We start from the raw sequence: 23,545 nt of genomic DNA, 5'->3' as shown, positions 1-23,545 counted from the left end.
AGGGTGTTTTGAAAATGACAATTCTACTTTGTGCAGAACTCTACATAAATATACGAATTCCAATTCACCTGCTATAGGAGCTGGTTGCTCTCCACAGTTGGTAGGGGGAGTCAAAAGACTGTGCACTCCACAGCAGTTGCAGCTCAAAGTCAATGCCCCCCAGGTGATCTGGTGCCATGAGGCGAGACCTCTGTCCTGGGAGGGTGTGGTGCTCCAATACAAACTGGCCTAAAAAGCAAGAGAAGAAATGCACTGAAATTTAAAATACTTCTCAATTCTAGACTTTTGAATTTATACAGGATAAGTGAAATGATTGCTTAGTCCAGACACTGTCATGACGTCCTCCTTCGCCTAGCGGATGCTATAAATGGGGAAACTGCCCCATTCTCACAAGGGCTCACCATTCAGTTTCTGCCTACTTGAGCCTCCCTTTTATTTTTCTCTTTTTTTTCGGGCACCCACTATTCAATTTTTCCTTACCTGAGCCTCCCTTTTTTTCTCTTTTTTTCTGGGCGGTCATCATTTGGTTTCTCTATACGCGAGCCTCCCTTTTATTTTTCTTCTTTTTTTCAGGGAGCTTGTGATTCGGTTTCTCTGTACCTGAGATTCCCTTTTATTTTTTCTGACCCATAGGGTCCCTGGCAGTTTTTTTCCTGAAGTGTGCCCAGCTTTCTCTTTTTCTGGACAATTGTTATTTCGTTTCTCTGTACCCGAGCCTCCCTTACTTTTTTCATTGAACAATGTCTTACCTCTAAATTTGGCATGTGTCTTAAATTCAATAACCAGACGACCATCCTCCCTGATATAAATTCTGATGATCTGCAGTCTAGCAGACAGAACACTGTCGGTTTGTATACCTACCAGAATAAGGAGAAATGGGATTTAATTATTTAGACTCATAATGTTGTTTACAAAGTATAATTTGAAATGGAAAAGTAAATGCACATCATTGACCTTTTGTGTCATTTTATCATCAAGGAAAATAACACTGTCAAACATTTTTCCTTTTGAGTAAAATTTCCTCTTGAATCTGAAAATAACTATAAAACATAAAAAGAATTTAAAATGTCACCTTTAGTGTCCCACACAAGAAAAATATCATGATTGGAAAATAAAAGAAAAATAATGTAACAATGGGTAAGAGGAGTTACAAAATGGGATACAAAGACACAGAAATCTGGCAGATTAATTTTACAGGAAGAAAGAAATCTAATAAATGTAGAGATTAAGAAGTCTATCACTAAGAGCTGGAGAAGACTGTGAACAGTGTAATCATGGCTGTGAAAATTACAATTGGTGACTGAAGACATTTGTTGGAATAGTGTATAAGAAAGCTTTGTAGATTAGGTCTGAAGAATGAAATAACTGGTGAATCTGGAAGAAAAAGGTTCTAGCTGAAGCAAGCCTCAGAGCAGCACAGACACAAGATCATGTCTCGTGTTAACATACAGATTCAGCCATTCAAAATGCACGGTACAAACCCGTACCACGGGCAACTACGCGTGCTCCACCGTAGTATGTGATTGGCTGCCCAAAATGACCGACAAGGGCACTCGTAGTGAAAAGATTTAATCATTTAATCTCTTTACTGCGTACATTTTAATCAGCTTAGTATTGAATATTTATATGGAAGTTTGCCACTAAAGGGAAATTTTAGTAGCTGAGCATAAAAGGAATTGGAGCATAACGCATCTGAAGGTCATAAATGATAATAATTTAGGAGCATAACCATATTATGTAAACTGTATATTGCTGGTATTGGTATTTTAAAGAAAAAATACACACCAGTATTCCATTTCTCCCTAAACATTCACGTATCTAAATAAATTAATAACGTTATAACTATATTCCTATACTTTTGCACAAACGGTAATAGAAGACTTTCCATTGATATAGTATGTGTATTGCTGTTTCAGTAGTTGTCACATGACTTGCCTTAGTGGCGTGATAGCTTAAGCACCTGATTTATAACCCTGAGGTCGGGTGTTCAAACACAGCTGTCGCCATGAGTTTTCTTTTAACAAATAAACATTTCTTTGAAAAACTAAAATAGCAAATATTATTGGCATTATATTGACCTTTTTTAATATTTCTACATATCACAACATGTTTGTACTGTTGAACATGTACGACGTATGATTCTAAGATGATCATGTGGAAGTTAGTGCATTGTCAGATTGTGAATCAATAAAGACATTTAATTAAACACCCGTTTGCGACTTTAATCAAAATGGGGAAAATGGGGTTAGACCATTAGACATGCAATACACTTCCGCGTGTTCTTAGAATCGTTGAGTAAGCTGCACGTTTTTTTTATATACATAGCATTCAGAAATACAATCGAGAATAGGTTTGTGGTGTATGCATAGATGAAACTTTTCTAAAATGTATAACAAAATTAAGAAAATTAAAATCTGTAATCTTTCCACATGTTATGTCATTAGAAAGTACAATACGTTCCTGCATTGTCTAACGAAGGTATCAAAAAAGAAACCTGTGCTTAATGATAATTAAGAGACTTAGAAGTCAAAGAAAATGATTATGAACACAGACGGAATTGGTGCTTTACAGCCATTGTGCAATACTGAGCTCCGCGCTTCCTCCTTCCCGTTGAGATCTCCCCCTCTGACGCAGCACAGTGGGCACACTGTTTTCAGAGCCTCTGATTGGGGAAAAAAGACCTGCTGATCTGTTCTACATACCAGGAAGACAACAGAATATTATTTTTTCTATTCGAAACGTGTTGTTTTTTATGAAATTCGTGTATTTTAAACGTTTAAATAAGAAGTAAAAACCTTACAGCACAGACAGAGATTCTAAGCTGATCATGAGGAAGAAAAATCACCCATTTTTCACGCATAAAAAGTGGTTATTAACTATCGAAACTTTTTATAGCTTTTAAAGTCGTGCAATGTCTAAGCAGGAACACATCATTATATCTCGTTTATTTTTAAGATTAAAAAAAATTGTTTGCCCAGCCTTATTTTAAAGACCTCTACTTGTGAAAGTTTTTGCAGCCTGTACATAAAACTATATACACAATACTGCTGACAGCAGGAAAATTCCTATACTTTACTCAGCAGCATCTTAAAAACAGCACCCATGGTGTTCAAACCGATTTTTATTACACAGAAGACTGACACAGCTTCGTGTTGTGAATCTGTTTATCTAAGAAAACGTGTCCGTGGGGGAAGGTGGAGTGTCATTGGAAGACTCGCCCTAATCTACTTTGAAAATACATATGAAACCGGTTTAACTCGGCACAGCCAGCACTCCTGCAGAGAGAAAGATGAAAATCGCGCAGCGCCAGGCAAATGCACAACATTAATGTAAGGCTTTCAGGCTCTGGATTTGCGCCCTACACCCTGTGGTACCGCTGTGTACATACAGTACAAACATGCTGTGATATGTAGAAATATAAAAAATGTCAGTATAATGTCAATATTTGCTATTTTAGTTTTTCAAAGAAATGTTTATTTGTTAAAAGAAAACTCATAGTGACAGCTGGGTTTGAACACCTGACCTCAGGGTTATAAAATCAGTCACTTAAGCTATCATGCCACCAAGGCAAATCATGTGATAATCACTGAAAAAGCCATACACATACTGTATCAATGGAAAGTCTTATACTACTGTTTGTGTAACAGTATATGAATATAGTTATACCGTTATTAATTTATTTAGATTCGCAAATCCATATTATATTCCCTATTAATCCAATTCTAAAAGTATGCTTTTGTTTAATCCGATAAGGGGCATATTCCCAGAAACGGTTACATTGATCACTTTTCACAAAGTATATAAACGTACAGTAATATGGTCAGAAGGAGCACGTAAAAACGTTTCAAAATTACCACATGTAAGACTTTGATGCTTAAAATGTTTAGGGAGAAATGGAATACTGGTGTGTATTTTTTTAAAACTATAAAGACAAGCCATATACAGTACAGTTTACATACAGTAATATGTTTATGTTCCTAAATAATATATTTTATGAGCATGTGAAAGGCATGGTGAATTGGATATTCTCAAGACTTACTTTGTATGATTGGAAATGAATGCGTGATCGGATCAACGAAAAGCTGTGGTGTTACTTTTTGTCAATGAAAAAATAAAGTATTTTCGTTTAGAAAGACGGTTACAAAGAATGTGGACCAGGTTAAAACTTTGAGTTTACGCTTGTCCAAGGTCATTCATTATTAATACTATTAGAAATATCTTCGGTAAAGACTTTGATGCATAAATATTTCTGCATAATTAAAATATTTATGATAAAGGTAGGTTGTGTACTTTTGCCAAACTGAGCAATCTTGCTTTCATAAAATATACCAACTTTTTAATGTATGATGATTAACATGCTGTTATACACAGTTTAAATTTTAAAGTCTAAAGAGTATATAACTTAAATTCTTAATTGAATAAAGATTGTCCCTCAGCAGTGATCGGGATTCGAAACCAGCATTTTCTGGTGACAGCTCAAATGCTGTACAGGAGAGGTTTTACAAGGTGATTCCGGATACTATTAACATAATCTAATTTGCATATGGTAATTTTGTAATGGGCATGTAGTGGTGACAAAGTGAGGATGCCACTGATAGTTGCTGTATGTTGAAGTAAAGAGTAGAAAAGGGGGAAGCAGCTGCATCAGCAGCTACGAGTTTCACAGTCTGGGATGCGAGAGTGAGGTGTCATGAGAGATTTTGTGAGTTTTAAAATGTGTGTTGAGTCTCAGCATGAGAGTGAGGTGCTGGAAACTTGGTTTAACGAGTTGCTGGAGACTTTGTCTTGGAAATCTGAGACCCAGCCTGGTGGCGTCAGAAAATGATGTCAGTGGCTGGAGGGTGACCTGGAAGTCTGAGGGCTGACTGGTTACGAGAAGATGAAGCTGAAGGCTCTGGACTTGAGTGAAAGAGCAGAGTAGCTTCCCCATACAGTGAGGGATCAGGGTGGCTCCCAGTGAGAGAGTGTTATCAAGGTGGAGTCTTTAAGAGTAGTTTCCTTGGTTGTTGTCATGTCAGCCCACAGGTAAGGTAAAAAAAGTAGAGCTGGCCCAGCAAAACAGGACCAACAAATAGAGGGATGTCTGCTGCTACTCCCTGAAAGGGACTAGCCAGAGGGCAAGAGTTGGAGGTGATGTTTGTTGAGGAGAGTGCATGAATGTGCATGAGAACGCATGAGAGTAGAAGATGAGCAACCACTACTCCTGTTGTATATTTATGTTGGGCAGGAAAACATAATTGTTTCTTATTTTTGATTTTGAAGGAGAAGTTAAAATATGCTCAGTGCTGTTTACTGTGTATGGTATTTGTGAAGCAACACTAAACATAGCAAAGGTTTGTTTAACAAGTATTTCATTTGCATGTTAATTGTTTTTTGTTTAAGGGCATCTTTAATTGCCTTACTCTTTCCAGGCTTCCTAGAGATTGTTGGTCGTGTGGTCTTTTACATGCAATGCCTTTCAGTGTAACTTATCTGATGTAACACGGGAGTGTCTTGCGTTTTGATGGTTGCACTGTCTCCTCACAGTGGGGGATACTGGAGGAAGGGTCTAAAAGGCACTGCATGTTAAAGAACAAGACCACTGCAATGCCATTTTCATGCAATGGCATTCATCTTCAGAATTAAACGAAAAACAAATACCGATAACTTGAAAAAGAAAAATGATAATGTCAGTGAACTTTTTTGTACATTCATTACATGTCGTTGCAGTAGTATGTCACTCTGATTGGATCACTGAACATGCAGAACACTGGGAAAGGTAGGCTCTTATGTATCCAGTGCCATGAACTACTGTACATAAACTACAAGCATTGCTTAGTGATGGATATATTTAATAGTATGTTTCCATTTAATTTCCATTACACTAACCATTTTCATTTCATTAGCAGGGAATATTTCCAAAGACAAACAGATAATGGGTCATTAAAATAACCAGTTTCTAGGTCAATATATAGTAATAAACATTCTCATTCAACTTAACAACCAAACAGCTTTTTGCTTCTGCTGGCAATGTTTTGAGAATTTGTGAAAAGAAAAAAATACCCATTTTTTAAAAAAGCATTTTGCTTCATGATTGCAAATTTTCAAATATATCAAATAAGCACTTGGTGCATCTTAAAAGGAAAGACAAATTGTGGTATGTGCTACTACCATCAATGAAAACAGACTTCACTGTCAACTATGCTTCAAATAAACTGTACAGCACATAATTTAGGAAAGTGTCTGGGTCACTAAAAACCCAATTAATGGACATGATTTAGTATACAGCACTTCATAAGTCCATTGACAAATTTTAAGTTGGTTTTTATCTAAAGATGAACTTGCCCATTGTGGTACAACCTTTTCTCACAAAAGTCACATTTAGTAATAATAATTTATAAACAGTAATAATGTATTTGTTATAGATTTAAATTAATATAATTCACTTTTGAAGGTGCTAAAACCTTTTAAGGAAAAAAAATATTTTTTATATTTAAGGGGATATGTATTTAATAAGTTATCAATCTGAGAAGGAACAGATAATTCCATAATAATTCCATGTGGTTATGGAGAAAGCCAAGTAGAATGCTACTTACATAACATGTTTGTAATCATATGTTGTTAATTGTTTTTAATTTGAAAACTTTAAATTTAATTTTACTACCTGATATGTAAATATTTACATTTATATTCATAATTATAGTTATATTGTAGAGTTCAGAAACATTTAATACTTATTTTGGTTCTTTTTATTTTCACCTACCAAAATTTCTCTTCAGTTACACATTTTCATATTAAGTGGATTTCCAGTAGATGAATGTTACAGTACTGTACTTCGAAGTACCATACATAGTGGTCTAATGTGAAAGCTTTTAATCCAATGGAACTAGGCTTCATTCATGGCATAGCTAGGCTATGCATTTTATATGTCTTAATAAGATATAAATAAATGTTTTAAGAATTTTTTATTAGAGGAAAAAAAGATTAAATGAACATGCCATTTCAGTAACATCTAACACAACAGAAGTGCCACCTATCGATCTGTTTTGAGCAGTAAAGTGCTGATTGTGGAATGCCAGAGAGAACTGTAATATACTGCAATTTGCTTTCCATTGGCACAAATTGTGATGCACATTCTAGCAGCACACGTATGGAGATAACTGCTGTAAAGAAGGTTCCATCAAAATGTAAAATTCCAATCTATTTGTTATGGGCAAAGATATTAAAAAGAGAAATTAATCAATAATTATTATTGTAGCTCCATTTCATTTGGGGATTATAAAAGAAGTGTAAAATTCTTTAGAGAAAAAGAGACTTTGAATGTTGTCCAGCAAATACTACTCATACGGCTCTTACCTGTTCTCCAAAGGACTGTATCATAAAAAAATGAAAACTCCATTTCTGTGTGATGCTCCAAAGATGCCCATCCTCTAGGTGCTGTCACATATATATATGACACATACAGAGGGACTTGGACTGTGAGGAAGGACTGTGCTGAGTCCCTCACCTGGCATGTGATACAGAAACATATACATATGTTAGAAAGCAGAAAGGCAACAGAAACGAAACTCATTCTGAAACTAGGATCACACTTTCCCCCTTCTCTCAATGAGATTTATTTACGTGTAATCTTCTCTATTCTCGTGCAGGTTTCGGCTTCACACGTTTGTTCTCCCCTCTCCCAGCTTTTGTTCTCTTGTGCTATTTTATCTTTGTTGTCTGCCCTGTCTTTCTCACACCTGAAGAAGGCTCCACAGCAGAAAAGTTGTGTTTTCTCTCTTCTCTTTTCAGCATGGAATAAACCTATTACTTGTTCCTAGACATAAGTCATTTCGTTATTTGTTTTCACATTCAAATTGATATGTAAAAAACACATAGACAAAACCGATTCCTTTATTTAAGAAATTTCTTCAAAAACATACTCTAAACACTCGTTTTACTAATTGACTGAAGATGGTTGTTGGCATTTTACAGTAAAATGTACATTAATAAAAGGAATCAGTATGGATGTTTTCACCCAATTTGTCACTTATTTATAATAAATTAAGAAATGTGGATTAAAGGAATATTTTGTAGTGTTGTCCCAAGAAGAAAGTTAAAAGGTGTGTACCACTAATTATTTAATATATTATTTGAAAATTCTGCTTTAATATAGTAATATTATTAGTAATATTAAAACATATAGGCTAAACATTTGTTTGGAAAATGTTCTTTCTGAGAAAAGATTCAAAAGCTCAATCAAGCAGGATCTCACTGAGTCTGCACTGCAACTCATTCAACTAGAAATGCACTGTTTGTGTCAAAATTAAAACCTAGTAAAACCTAGTGTGTTAGTAAATTGCAAACAAACAATAGCCCTATACTGAGCATCAAAAGAACCTCATTACTTACAAAAGCAATGTTATTATCTGGAAAATTAACATATTTTTAGTGAAAAGATAAACATGATTGCATTTGTTATGCTAATAAACACTTGTAATCAGCAGTGTGTTGACTGTGAACTTCACAGGCTAGTAGTTTGTACAACTAATTGTTGTAAACACTTCAAGCTATGCAACACTTGCTTTGCATGAGGTTGCAAAATGAGTATTGTGGGATTCTGCACCATTACTTTCATAGTTTCTGCAAACACATACCTGTTCACTGATCTCTGTACTGTATATACCACACAATGTCCCAAGATCATCCCACAACCGTTTCCTGGGCCTCATGTCTGGTAACAGCCACATTCTCTTCTCATAAGATAAACTCAGCACAATGCAGACACATTTCCATAAATCGCTACAAGTGGAATTCAGTAATGACTAGACACTCTTGACCTGACCATAAAACTTGGAACTCCACCCTGTCAGCTGTGGTGCAATGTCATGAATCATGGTCTACCAGACTGTATTTTGCTTCAATTTCTTGTCAGGGTAGAAACTGAATACAATACAACAAGCCAGGACCAACATAACTATGGCACAGAAGCATTGTTCATAAATGGGGCATATACAGATCCATTCGGAATGAGTGGGGGGTAATGCAGTACTTTGCAGTTCAGGTGCTGTGCTATCGCAGGTTTTTAAAAATACTCAGTTGTGGGACTGCTCTACTTTGTAAAATCACCAGGTGGAGCAGTGAAGGAGCAGTGAAGGAGTGAACGTGGCGTGTGGAGCATTTGGTCTGTTGCCAGAAAACGCCTGGTTTTGAATCCCGGTCAATGCTGAGGGACAGTCTTTTTGCAATTATAGAATTTAAGGTGTATACTGTTTAGACTTTTATTAATGTTAAACTGTGTATTAGAGCATGTTAAATATGAAACTAATTAAAAAGTAGGTATATTTTATAAAGGTAAGATTACTCAGTTGGATATATAAAAAGAGTTCACGATTATACTGTAGCTGTGAATCCACATCCACATAGAGAAAATCCAAAGGCAAATTTTGGTAGCAGAAAATAAAAACAGAAGTATATTTAATGTACATACAGTAGATGGTAGTGGTAGCTAAATATAAAAATATACACGTATTCCAACTTTTATGCCTCAAAGTCTTTAGTGACTTACAGTGGTTTATGGAAAAGTTTTAATGTGGTTGTTCTAACATTATAAAGTTGATATACTGTACTTCATAAAAAGTTATAATGATTTTCTAAGAATAAGTAGTAAGAACACCACTTGCTGTCATTGCAGAAAAACGTTGTACTGATTTAATACTACTTGATAGTAATATTAATATGGAATTGTGTAACTAAGCAACTGAAAATGAGTGGAAGTTTTGGAAACATTTTGACATTAGTTTTTATTCTCCTTGCAGTGGTAATGAATAATGTAGCATGCTCTGCCCAGGTGGTTCAAAGCCAGATCAGACCATTACTTCTGGTTGATTTCTTACATAGCCGTATATATAAAAATAGTTCACTATTATAGCTTGTTGTGAACGCAATGTGCCTCTTTTTTGTTTACATCCAAATTGAGATCTATATTTTGTCTTAATCCAAATTTCAGCAACCAGGAATCAGCCAATAATTTAACTTTAAATTTGAAACTTTAAGTTGTATATTGTACTGTACAATACTGCACTGTCCAAAAACGTATTGGGAGGTTGTTTCTGGCAAAATTGGCTCCGGTGTGAGTGTATGCATGGATGAATTGTATTAATATTTATATGTGATTTTTTCATGATTAAGGAGTTCTTCATGGAATTCTTTAAGTTAAAAAAAGAAGGGGGTATTCTTACAATTGCCAGTAACCGGAGGACAACTTATCAATATGTTGAAACTGTACCATGAGAGTGAAGACAGATGTGTTACACCTTTTAAGTGAGTCAGTGACTCACTCTGTTGTTAACTGATTTAAAATTTTAATTTAAATGTATTGGAAGGCGTGCTGTTTTATTAACAGACACTCCAACTCACACCTGTGTCGTACAGTGATATAGACGTGGGTAATGTCACCCCCATTAAACAATGTGCTTATCACGTAAATCCTGCTAAACTAGAAGAATTGCAGAAGTAGATAAACTGTACATTATTTACTGGAGCGCATCTGAGTTCAAAGAAGGAAGTCTGTGAAGCCCCCGTTTATTGGTACCAAACATTGATGGGACATCACTGTTCTGTTACAGATTAACTGTATAAAAACTCCACCAGACAATGGATATACTGTTTAACCATAAACAAGGATCGATCTGCTGTTCCCTTTTGTAATAGGTTTACTCCCCGGAAATCAGAATTTTCACAAATTGCGATCTCTAAAATGCCTGTGAAAGGCTCTGTGAAATTCTTCGCAGTTATTTACACCTAAAACATAAGAAAGCAAAGGTTATGAAAATCGGAGAAAACAAATGACTCCGAAAAAGATACAAGAAGTTTGAAATTATTATTAATAATAAATTAATAATGTTAATTATGATCAGATACATTATTATAGTTTCAGTGGTCTTTTTAATACCACTTTGTTATTCTCGATTATAATTATAATATATACGATTTCATTTTAAGGGTTGTTGTAAAGGCTTGTGTTAAATTGCCCAACTGGGATGAATAAAGTATTTTGAATTGAATTAAACTAAACCGGTTAAAGTGGTTTTTACTCCCACTGTTAACAGTATTCACATTTGTTCATTCACATTTATATTTCATTATTAATATCATTGGACATTGAATACATTGTGATATGTAAAAAACTATAAATAATAATATAATGTACATAATTTGTTAAAATATTTTATTTTTTAAAAAGGAGTCTGTGTTCGAAGAAAAACTTGTGCCCTAATTGGGAACTGAACTAGGATCTCAATGAGTCAAAGAAAAAATAAAACGTTTCCAAAGAAAGTGGACTATGGTAATACTACCAGCTATATAAATATATTAAATTTAGATCCTTAAATTAATATAGTTATTAATTTCTTTAGTTATGCTATTCCATATTATATTCCTTATTAAGCAAATTCTAAAAAGTACACATTTTTAAGTGCAATAATGACCGCAAGTATTCCTAGAAAAGGTTAAAACATAGCTTTTTACTACGTATATAAACCTAATATAGTCAGAACGAGTACATCAAAACTTTTTCAAAATAACCACAGTAAGTGACTGAGTTAAAGACTTTGATGCATAAAATGTTTATGATGAAAATTGAATACTGTTGTGTACTTTTTATTTAAGCTACCACTACCAGCGATATACAGTATGTATAATATATTTATATTCTTAAAATAATATAGTTTATGATGATATGATGTTCAGAGACGTTATGCTCCTGCTATTTTTATGCTCAGCACCCACACTTTCCCTTTAGTTGTAAAATTCTGTATTAACATTCCATATTAAGTGGATTTCTACATGCACATTAGAGAGATTAAATGAAGCAATAGTTTCACTACCAACTAACGCACCACAAGTCATCTTTGGCCAGTGAATCATTTGCTGCGGTAACCTACAGCCCAAATCCCATGATACAGGGTTTTACCGCATATTTTGAATGGCTACATCTGTAGGATCTTTGTGCTTTCATTTCTAAGTTTTCACCAGGCTGAACATTCAAGAGCATAAATCACCTTATCACTTGCATCCAACCCACTAATGATATAGCTTTGTCAAAACCATTCAAGTGCATCACTGTAAGTCTTGAATACTCAAGTATTAAAAATAATGCCAAAAACATTTAATCAATACACAAACTATTTATTCTCTATAAAAACATACAAGCATATTGTGAAAAGTGTCTGTTGATGCTTAGTATATATTTGAATGCAGCCTGCTAAAAATGGAGATCAACAGCATGTGAATTGTTTCATTCTTTGCTTTGATTTTTTAATGCTTTGATATTGAGTCTGGTGTTTAAAATATAATACTATTACATTTATACAACTTAAAAAGATACTATGCAAAACCAAACAATGCCATATATACCTGAAAGTCAGCAGTAACAGACCCTCCACAGACATCAATGAGCTCTGTCATGTCATAGTAGGCATCGAAGGTCCAGATGCAACTCTTAAGATTAAGGTGTTTATACAGCTGGATGGTCTTCGGTTCCCGCACAGTGGGATCAAACTGGTAGGGTCTGTCATAACCAGGCCCAAGGGAAATGCTATCATAGGAAAGGTTATCAAGAAACCCTGTATCTGAAACAACACCACAAATAGTTAAAAATGTTCATATATCTGATAATAAATAGAAAGAAAGAGTATAACAATTTGAAACTGGGTATCTGGTATTAGTCTAGTTATAGTCTTCTAGAACATGAAAATCTAACAGGAAAAAGAAATACCAGATTTTCTTAGAGAAATCAGGGAAAACCCAGATTACTGACCAATGAATTATAGCATAATTATGATCCAAATGAGAGGCAATGATAGACCCGGATGTAACAGAAAAGTCACACACTGGGTTAACTAACTGTGCTAGTTGCAAAGTCATATGGATCTTAACGCTTTTCTACCAGCTGCAGGTAAATAAGGTTTAAGTTTGATGCCTACCATATGCTTAAATTGGACATACTAACAGAAAGACTGACTAAGTCTAAGTACATCTGCCTTAGACTTAACCAAGGTTTATTGGCAGGTACCATTAGGAAAGAGTAATATTTCTAAGTTTGATTGTCTCCTAAATTCAGCACAATCTGTGTAACATATCAGCCATGGGTCACCAAACCAATGCCATCTTTACACCATCAGTGATTTGCTACTTTTCTGCTACCTAATTTATGTTTGTGGTGCTTTTGTTGACCTGTAGCTGAATTTCATTCAACAGTACTCTTGATACCTAGCTCTGGGGAGACTATAGTTTGGTTGTTGAGCCTTCCTGTAGAGCATGTACACTCCAGCCTTCTGTGACACCTACAGTTCCTCTAGGTAACAAAGTCATGTTACTTATGTAATGATACTCTTTCTGAATCTGTTTTACCTTTGTCTCTGGAGTGTTCCTCTGAATCACACTTTAGAGTATTATAGTATTTCTACACTTGATTCACTAGCATAATCTTCATTTTAGGGGCACAACCATAATCTCTCAATTTACTAGCATGATTTACTTTCTCTAGTTGGTACTGTGATTTACTTTCTCGAGTGACAACTCCATCAAAACTGTGAGATTTTGTTTTGAGTCTATACAAACCTCTTCTTCAATATTTTCTCATTTATGTAATCCCCTCTGTGATTATTTGGTGAACATGTTTTCCCTTTCTTCTCTCTCAAGAAATAATTTAAGTTATTTGCTGAGACTAGGATTTTGAGTGCTGAAGGTAATATACCATAGAATGTCCCTTTTCTAACAGATCTCACTTAACCTGAGCTTTCAGTTGTTTTGGATTTAGTGAGGGAATTGGACTTATTCTGCCTCAAAACTGCTAGACTCATTAAATGGGTGTTTAATTAAATCTCCAGCAATTGTCTTTTTTTTCTTTTAGTGCATATATTTCTAATTAAAAGTACTGAATAAGCACAGAGAATATCAGTTTACATCTGACAAATGATCTCACAAGTCCCAATTAGTATTTGTCCTGGACTCTCTTGCACTAAATTAATGTTACGTCATCCAACTGTATAACAATCAGGGTTAGTTGTACTGTTGTAATATATACTTTAGATTTTGAACCAAAGATTGTCAACCCAGTCATTAAACTTTGAAAATTGTAAGAATGTAGTATTAGTTATTAAGGCCATAAAACAAAAAATAAACGTTTTATTATTGTGTATTGTTAAAAATGTATATTTAAAATTGTGACTTATCTATATCTCTGCATAAATAGTGTAATTTAAGTTTTTTTCATTATTTTAGATTAATTCATTCACATTCCTGTCCCAAAATACAGTGCATTTCATTTCGGAGAACATCCCTTGATAATGTAAGCCTCTTGTAATTGTGCCTTGCTCACCGGAGATACCCTGAAGGTCTTTGAGAGTAACCAAGTTGGAACAGATGTGCTGGTGTCTGTAAATGGACTCTGATAGCAGGAAATGCAGGTTATGCAGTGGCATGGTGGAGACCAGAGGAAGCATGCCATCTTGGTGAGGGATCTGCACAGAGATGTGAATCCTGCAATTAAGATATAAATATAAATATAATCACTGATGTACTGAATGTTTTGTTTATAATTATTTGTTATGTTCCTATTTGTTTTTACAAATATGGCAACATAACACTGTGAACACTAAGTTATTATTAAGAAATAACACACAAAAATACTGTTTTGAATGGAGCAGCACCACTGAAGAAAGAATTATATTAATGGAAATATGTTTATGCTTCAACAGCCACATTATGGTGCTTTTGTTATGGTGGTTTTATGGTGAAACCTTTTACAGTGCCTTCCAGATTTATTCATACCCCTAATGAAATAGGAACACATTACATAACAGATTGGTTTATGGATTGGATGTATCTCACTTTAAAATTCAAATAATGTTAAACTGTAATCTGGACATAACTTTGAACAGGAAAAAAAGTTATTTTTCTTCTGAATTTACAGAATTCATGAAAAGAAGAAACTCCCATTTATTCACACATTTAAGTATTCTTTTAAATTAAATTCAGCAAAAGAAATATACAATAACATTCTGCTCTTGTGCAGTTGATGCATCTGGAAAGCCTCTGGAAATATAAAGATGCAGCCATTCAAAGTGCGCGGCACAGACACGTATCGCGGGTAATTGGGGTGCAGCTAGAGTAGGTCCTGTCACCCACAGAATGTAGATGTTCTTGAGGACAGCTAGAAGACCAGAGTCACACAGACAAAGGTGGGGAGTAGACAGAGAATAAGCCATATACAGTAGGTACTGAATGATGATGATGATTTTGAAGTTGACTCAAAACCTGATAGGAAGCCAGTGCAAGGACTTGAAGACAGGTGTAATGCATCTCGCTGTCATATTCTGAACATATTGAAGATTGCTCAGTGTGGATTTAATTTCCCCAGTGAACAGGATGTGCATTTCTTAATTCTAGAAAAAAAAGCCTTTCTTGATTTCTCTAGTTCCTAGTTTCTCTAGTTCCCTTTAAAATAAACTATTATTCCAAAATGCAGAGTATTACATGGCCAGTATTTTCATATGGTATTTGTGATTTTAAGAAATTAACACAAGCAGCTTTTGGGGATTTAAGTGTTGGCTGAGTTATTGCTGGATAAAAGACTAGAGATTTTGGTAAGAAAAAGATAATTTTGGGAAAGTTGAGGAATACACTGATAACAAGAACACTTCCTAATGGGGTTAGGCATACTTTTGATGAAGATGATGAAGTTAACAGTCTGTATGTTTACATAGATACTGAAATGAGGATTGTATCTAATTGTATCTGTATCTAATCTAACTGAAATGTTAGATTTTGTGTAGTTGCTAGCATTGAACTGTGTGTTGAATGCACATGAATTGAAGGAATGGGCAAACATAGTTTGATGCTGATCCACAGAGCCAGCATATTAATATGTTTATAATTAGAGGCAATTTGTTTAAATAACTAGGTATGGATATTGATGTGCAAGAGAGGTGGAAAGGCTGTTTCCTTAAGGAAGCACTATAAAATATTTTATTCTCAGTGAAATGCTGCCATTCCATAATGGGTTTCTAACACTGTTTATAGTTTCATCCACACAGTGCCTTTACTTCCATCTGTTTTCTAATCTCTTTATCCAGTACAGAGGATTTGAAGCCTATCCCAGTAAGCAACGGACACAAGGCAGAATACACCCTGGACATAGCGCCAGTCCATCACAGGACAGACAGACACAAACACACACACACCAGGGCCAGTTTTCCCATAAACCAATTAACTTACCAGTATGTTTTGGAGTGCGAGAGGGAGTCCTATCACACATATGGAGTAAAACCATGTAACCCAGAGAGAACATGCAAACCCCACACACACAGGACGGCAGGAATTGAACCTAGGACCCCAGTGCTGCAAGATAGCAATGTTAACCACTTCGCCACCATTATAAATGGATAAATATCTTAGTTATCTTTCTAGTTCACAGGTTTGCATGCATAATTTAATTTTGAAAGCCACTGAGACATCAGGTACTACTGTTGTATTTATGAAAAAGAAACAAAACAAAAAGCATACTAACAACTGTGCCATCCTACTCATTGGTTAATACATTTTATTATTTATAAACAGTTAACATTTTTAGCAAAATATTTTGAATTATATTTTACCCTATTTTTTCTTTAGTTTTGTATTTAACTTATTATAAGATAGTAAGATTCAATGTATATTTGAACAATGAAAATATATTTTTACAAGATGCGGGGGAAAGTGCAACAACTTACTACAGTGCTAAATTTAATATTATTGATTACTAATAGTTTATGCTAACACCTAACTTTCTTAATTAGATGTATTTAAAACAGTGAACTAAGTGTAACATAACTTTCAGAAATACAATCGAGAATAGTTTTGTGGTGTTTGTATAGATGAAACGTTTCTAAAATGTATAACGTAACAAAATTAAAGACGATTAAAATCTGTAATCTTTCCACTTGTAATGTCATTAGAAAGTACAACAAGTTTCTGATTTGTCTAAGGATGGTATCAAAAAGTAGTCTAAGTGGTGAGAAAGCTGTACTTAATGATAATTAAGGGACTTCAAAGTAAAAAGTGATGCTTCATATTGCTTGATTAATTTTAAAAACTAAGTTATAAATGCAGACGCGATTGGTGCCATTAAGTGCTCCAGGCAGTGGAATGTTCATTTTGTACTGCTGAGCTCCGCGCCTCCTCCCTCTCTCGGTGCCGCGCCAGGTCTAAATATCTAAACATATATATCGATATAGCAGGTAGTATCACTGTATTCCACCTTCTTTGTAAACACGAAAAAACAGATTCACAATGCAACGCTGTGTCACTGTGTAAAAAAAACTATTTGAACACACTATATTGTAATGAGCTGCTGAGCTAAGAATAGGAGTTCCTTCTGTCAGAGGGGGTGGAAAGTGCCCACGGTCATTTAATTAGTATTACAATTCGCACTGATTCCCTTGCGAAGATATGGACATAAGAATATTTGTGCATGGTCAAAAAATGGCATTGTAGCGGCGAGGCTTATTAATAAGAAAGAATTAAGTGTTCTGAGCCTTCCCAAATGAGGCCCCATTTCTCTGTTCATCTCTGTGGTGCAGCCACAGAGAAACTATTCATGCAGCCTGATTTAAGGTTTCCTTTGATAAAGTTTCCTAGGGCAGCTCCCAAAGGGGGATGCACTTAGCTAAGCCTGGCTATCATGATCAATGGTCATCCATTGGCGCCTATCTGTCTAGGGAGTGCCAGTTGGACATCTGGACTGCATTCCTAAGTGTCAGGAGTAAGTGACTCATATCTCACCTTGATCAACCAATCAGGGACTGGTAGGGCCGAGTAACCCACGTGGGACTCTGATGCCCATGGAACTTTCAGCCAATCAACGAACTGAAGTTCCTCCAGGTAAAAACAGGCAACACAGAGAGCCTGAGAGATTCAGTAAGATTCTAGATAGGATTCTGTGGACTATTCTAAAGGGAATTCAAAGGAGAATTCCAGGGCAGGACGGCCCAGGAGCAGAAGGCTCCCAAGGGCAGGACATTCTCACAGAGCGCCTCCTGACCATCCTGAGACTCAGCCCGGACAACCACGGAATGGCCAGTGTGTCCGAGTGCCAGAACTTTCCTTTGTTCTAAGAGTCTAGAGCGGAGGTTGCCAGAGAGTAACCAGAGGATCCACCCGAGGTTAGCACCAGCAACAAGCCTCGTGAACAGGTCAGAACTGTGGACAGCTGAATCACTATTCAGAACTAGCTCTTCATCAGGAACGAACCGGTCCTCTTCCTGACTTGCTGGGACCCACAGTCATCTTTTCTCCTGTGCACAAACTTTGCTAGTTAAAGCCAACACTAACTAGCCGGTCAGTGAGCATCAACAGTGCACCGTCGCAAGCCGCACAGCACAGCCTGGCTCCGAGCCAGAGAGCGTGGATTGGACAGCAACAGCCTGCAACTGTTTCTTTGTGCCCGCAGGAGATCTGAATCCCCAAAGATTGGATGAGTATCCAACTTCAATGCATTACAGCTCGAGAATTCAATTGTTATCCCAACCAGTTGATATCAATTTAATTCCTAAGAGTTATGTACTTGTTTTGAGTATCTAATGTAGAAGTTATAACCAAGTTCATTTACGAAACGGTCTTAATGAATGATATACTGAACGTATGTCCTCTTGATATGTGTAACTCTTTGTAACTGACTGAATATATACCTTTTGTATTCTGATAACCCTCTCGATAAGATCTGTTAGGTTTATATGCATATTTTATGTATTAATAAATGTATCCTCGTGTATTAATACCTGTGTGTGTGCGTTGTTTGAGTTATGTCGCATGGTTGGATTCTAAAGCCATCAAAAGAATCAACTTTGTGATTTACTGCTACAATTAATAATTGTTCCAGTAAATGCCCAAACCCTACAGAACTGGTGCCTTCAGAGAGCCACTACATTTACATTTTGGCTATGGCAACATTACATATTTGGCGTCCCTGGGCCGGCTATGATTACAGCATTAAGCACTTAAAATTAATATGGTTAATAATAGTAAACTGTAACATGTTGTAACAAGATCGGCTAAACTGGGAAGCCTGTTCCCACACACCCTGCCCCCACTGCCATTCGAATATACACAAAGCACTCCCCAGACTGTCTGACCGTTTCACTGTTACCTGGATACCTCTTTGTTTAGAACTCACTCTCCCCCCTGCCTGTCTCACTTCTTTTAATCCTTCTGTGCCTGGATTGCAGCGGGTACAATGTTTTTCCAAGAAAAAAAGAGAAATTAAAAAAAGATAAATTTCACCACAGCCTCTTTTCTTCTTGTGTCTAATTTTTAGTTAAGAAGGATTCAAGCAGGATTTTAGATGAAAGGCAGCAACCTTAATCAAGCCCAAATCATAATTGAACCCATTCAGAGCCTACATTACATTTTAGTGTTTCATTCTGAGCAGAAACCCTCACACCTGAAGAAGGCTTGCATTTTCTCTCTTCTCTTTTAAGCATGTGTACAATGCTGTAATAAAATTTAAAATAAAAGTTTAAACAGTATCAACTAAACTCTATTAATATAAGTATCGAGTGGTATTAGATAAATACAGCTTTTAAGTATAGATTACACTTTTCTAAAATGTATTTAAAAAATAAAAACGATTACAATCTAAACTTTCCACATTTGATCCCAAAATCCCAAGAAAAATAAATCTAAACGGGGAGAAAGCTATGCTGATAGTTTATTAAGATTCTTAGAAGACAAAGATAACAATTTATGTTTTATTTGTTGCATATGTTGCATTTGTCTGAATACATATAATTAAACACGCGTTTGCGATTTATATCAAAATGCGATTTAAATCGATATAAATGTTTATATTGTAACGCATACTGTACAGCCTCCATTTCTCTATAAAAATTTAAAAGATCGTTTGCACAGCCTAAGGGTCTGCTCTCAGTGACAGCTGACAATCCTCCATACACTCAAGTGAAAAATTAATAATGGCAATGTAAACTTCGTATTTACGATTTGTTGATAATAGAAATGTTAAGTTCTCTAAAGCTTTGTGATAGTTTACCCAGGCTCTTAAGATCAGCTACACTGGGAAGATGCGACACCGAAGATATGATTAATAACCTTTTAAATCTGAAGGTTAGATTTAACCCCACACACACACACACACACACACTCGATAGAAGCAGGAAGCAGAAGCAGGGACAGTTGTCAGAAGGAAAGAAGGTGACTATTCATTGTTATTAAAAATAACTTAAATTCGATCATGTTGTGATATTTAGAAATATAAAAAGTCAACTAATTGTCCATAATATTGCTATTCTATTTTTTCAAAGAAATGTTTGTTAAAAGAAAAGTTGCAGTGCCAGCTGGATTTGAACACACAACCTGTGGGTTACTAGTCCAGCACGTAAACCAGCAGGCTACTGGGGAAATCACATGAGGAGAGGTGAAACAGCCCTACACAGCCCTATTGCAGTACACGAATATAATTATATTGTTATTAATTTCTTTAGATATGTGATTCCATATTATATTAGCAGAAAAGCTTAAAACTACCACTTTTTATACACGCTATTTCACATGTTAGTTAAAGACTTCGATGCTTAAAATGTTTAGGGAGAAATGGAATACTGGTGTGTATTTTTTCTTTAAAGTACCGAGACCAGCAAGAAAACTGTATGTTTATGTTCCAAAATTAATATCGTTTATGACCTGCACACGCGTTACAGTATGCTCCTATTCTTTTTATGCTCAGCCACTAAGATTTCCATTCAGTGGTAAAATTCCAAATAAATATTCAATACTTAAACAGGCACAGTAAAGACATTAAATATACATAAACATACTGTATACAGTACAGTTTGCATACAGTAATATGTTTATATTCCTAAATCAATCTCTTTTATGAGCATGTAAAAGGCATGGTGAATCGGAAATTCTCAAAAATTACTGTAGTTTGATTGGATTTTGATGATTGGAAACAAATGCGTGATTGCGAAATGCTGTGGTGTTACTTTTACAAAGACGGTCAATGAAAAAAAGAATGTGGACCAGGGCAATACTTTGACTTTACAGCTTGTCCAAGGTCATTCATTATTAATACTATTAGTAATATCTTCAGTAAAGACTTTGATGGCGACAGCTCAAACATGAGAGGTTGAGCTTTATTAGCTCCACTTTGCGGAAATACCGGATACTATTATTTTACTTGCGGTACCACGTGGTATCATGCAGCACTATGCGAGAATTTACGGTATTAATACGGTAACTTGCAGTACACTGCGTCAAGGGCACCGCAAAATAATGTGGTATGGCCCGTTTGTTTTGAATGGCTGCATCTGTATAGGGGCCTCTGAAGGTTTCCTGTTTCCTTTGGGTATAAAGGGAGATAATGAAAAGAAAACATTCAGAAGTAGCATAATTATGGATTGGATCAGATCAGATCAGATCAGATTAGAAACTTATTTAAAGACTGTAGGAAAATGGTAATTGACCTCCAGAAGTTGGAGGACGGCTATAAAAGAATCCACAAAGATTAATCTAGCACTTTTCTACCACCAACACTATGTTACAATCTTACAATCTATCACTTTCCTATAACACCTACCACTGTCATGGGGCTGTATGCCATTAGATCCTGAAGACCTTGACAAGATAGGGGAACCCATGAACTCTAATATGTGAAAGGACTTTTTGGCTAGATACCTGTTTATTTCTGATAAATAGCTCAAGCTTAGCCAAAAATGGTAATTCCAACATGACAACAATCCAAACCATACATCTAAATAGATAAAGGAATGATCAAGCGCACCCAAAATAAATATTATTGAATCAGAGGTAGTATGAGCCAGGTCAGTACCTGGATGGGAGACCTCCTGAGAAGCTATGGTTGCTGGTGGAAGTGGTGTTAGTGGGACCAACGGGGACCATCCAGTCTATGATCCGTGTGAGGCCTAATGCCCCTTTATAGTGGGCACTATACTGTAGTGGGTGCCATCTCTTGGATGAGACTTTAGATCGAGGTCCTGACTCTCAGTGGTCATTAAAGATCCCCGGGCATTTCTTGATAAGAGTAGGGAGTTATCCTGGTGTCTGGGCCAAATTTCCCCCCTCGGCCTTTACTGTGGCCTCCAAATTGTCCATATTTATGATTGGCTTGCACTTGCCCTGCAGTGGTTTGGCGCCGTGTCCAGGGTGTACCCTGCCTTGCGCTCGTTGCTTGCCAGGTAGGCTCCAGCCTCCCACGACACTTTATGGTATAAGGCCGTTATATGTCATAGCATACCAGAACACCTCAGAGGAGACACCACTGTCAAGTGGCACCCCATTTGGGTAAAACTGACGTACAGCAGGGGTTTCCTACCATGGTTCACGTTGAGCAGGTTTTATAGTTAATCTTTAAATCAGAATAAGAATAATGATCCAGATGCAGTGTTAGAGACTCCTAGTGTATGCCTATTCACATACAACCCACAACTCACTTATTTTTTGCTTTTTTCTTACCTGTTGGGATGTTCCTTGTGTTTTACATCCAAATACTTCAGAGATGCAATGAAGGACTGTGCCTGGAAACCTCGTGCAGTGCCAGATGCAACAGGTGTGTGACAGATAGAATTCTCTGTTCCAATGGTGACAATATTACTCCTCAAGGGAGTGCCAAGGTGGCCAGCCTTGTCCACTGCCTGGGCTACACAGCGCACATGGAAACGACGACTGAAATAAATGCTATCCAGGACCTGAAGAAGCAAATAATAAGTATTAATACCAGAAGCTCAAATTAAAAGCTGACAGTGTTACTTGAACTTAAAAACCCTTCAGTAACAAATTTCACAGTTATGTTTTGTGAATTACAAAAGAATACATAATATATAATTTATTAAGGTGTGTTAGATTTTTCAGTTTGTAGACCTATTTTAACTTGTAATTTAATTTAATGTCTTATGACCAAAATTGTTTTCGTGTACAGAAAAATGTTTTACTGTACACTCTCTTAGTCTTATAATAATATTTATTGAAAATATACTACATTTTTTATTTTATATAAACATAGCTACTGTTATAAAATTAGCTTCATACTTCAATTTTTTAATCTGCTTGATTTCACCAATTTTTGGAAAACAAGGAAGCAAGGAGTGACTATAAACTAATCAAAACTGCCATTTTTAAAATATTGCAATTTGCCATTATATGTTGAGGTATGCATACTCAAAACACTTTAATATCATTTTAACAATCACCTGCAAAAAAGTGGTGTAAATAATTGCATCTAGATGAAGACAGCCTGCAAGAATGGTGGTAATAGTTGAATATCTGAGGACATTACTTATTAATTGTTTTTTTTGTCCTTGTATTAGGCCGACCTGTGGAATTAAAAACTACATGCTGTTTTTTATTATTAAAATCCAAAATAAAATTTTCTGTTTATAGATAATTAATAAGTCTGTATGTACACTGTATGCAATTAAAAAATAATTATATTATTGCTATACAATATTATAATATACAGTATGTCATTTAGAGTTGTGGTAGCAAAGTGGTAACCAAAACCTTGTCTCAACAA

General features: G+C 35.7%; 1 protein-coding gene across 3 annotated transcripts in view; it reads right to left on the bottom strand.

Annotated features, from left to right (window-relative positions):
- fras1 (Fraser extracellular matrix complex subunit 1) overlaps positions 1-23,545 on the bottom strand; it is a 367,570-nt gene that overhangs the window by 7,105 nt on the left and 336,920 nt on the right. For 2 of the 3 annotated variants that reach the window (XM_088629471.1, XM_088629472.1), the window contains 6 exons: positions 22,489-22,721; positions 14,342-14,502; positions 12,376-12,590; positions 7,336-7,486; positions 750-857; positions 69-228 (listed from right to left, as the gene is read on the bottom strand). In XM_088629471.1, coding sequence (XP_088485597.1) covers positions 69-228; positions 750-857; positions 7,336-7,486; positions 12,376-12,590; positions 14,342-14,502; positions 22,489-22,721 — 1,028 coding nt within the window. Of the gene's footprint in view, positions 1-68; positions 229-749; positions 858-954; positions 1,041-7,335; positions 7,487-12,375; positions 12,591-14,341; positions 14,503-22,488; positions 22,722-23,545 lie in introns of all 3 variants that reach the window. The other variant, XR_015935951.1, reaches the window with a different exon arrangement.

Source organism: Lepisosteus platostomus, chromosome 4 (assembly GCF_059453375.1).
Source record: "Lepisosteus platostomus isolate fLepPlt1 chromosome 4, fLepPlt1.hap1, whole genome shotgun sequence".
Lineage (NCBI taxonomy): Eukaryota > Metazoa > Chordata > Actinopteri > Semionotiformes > Lepisosteidae > Lepisosteus > Lepisosteus platostomus.
This window is presented reverse-complemented; position numbering and strand designations above follow the sequence as displayed.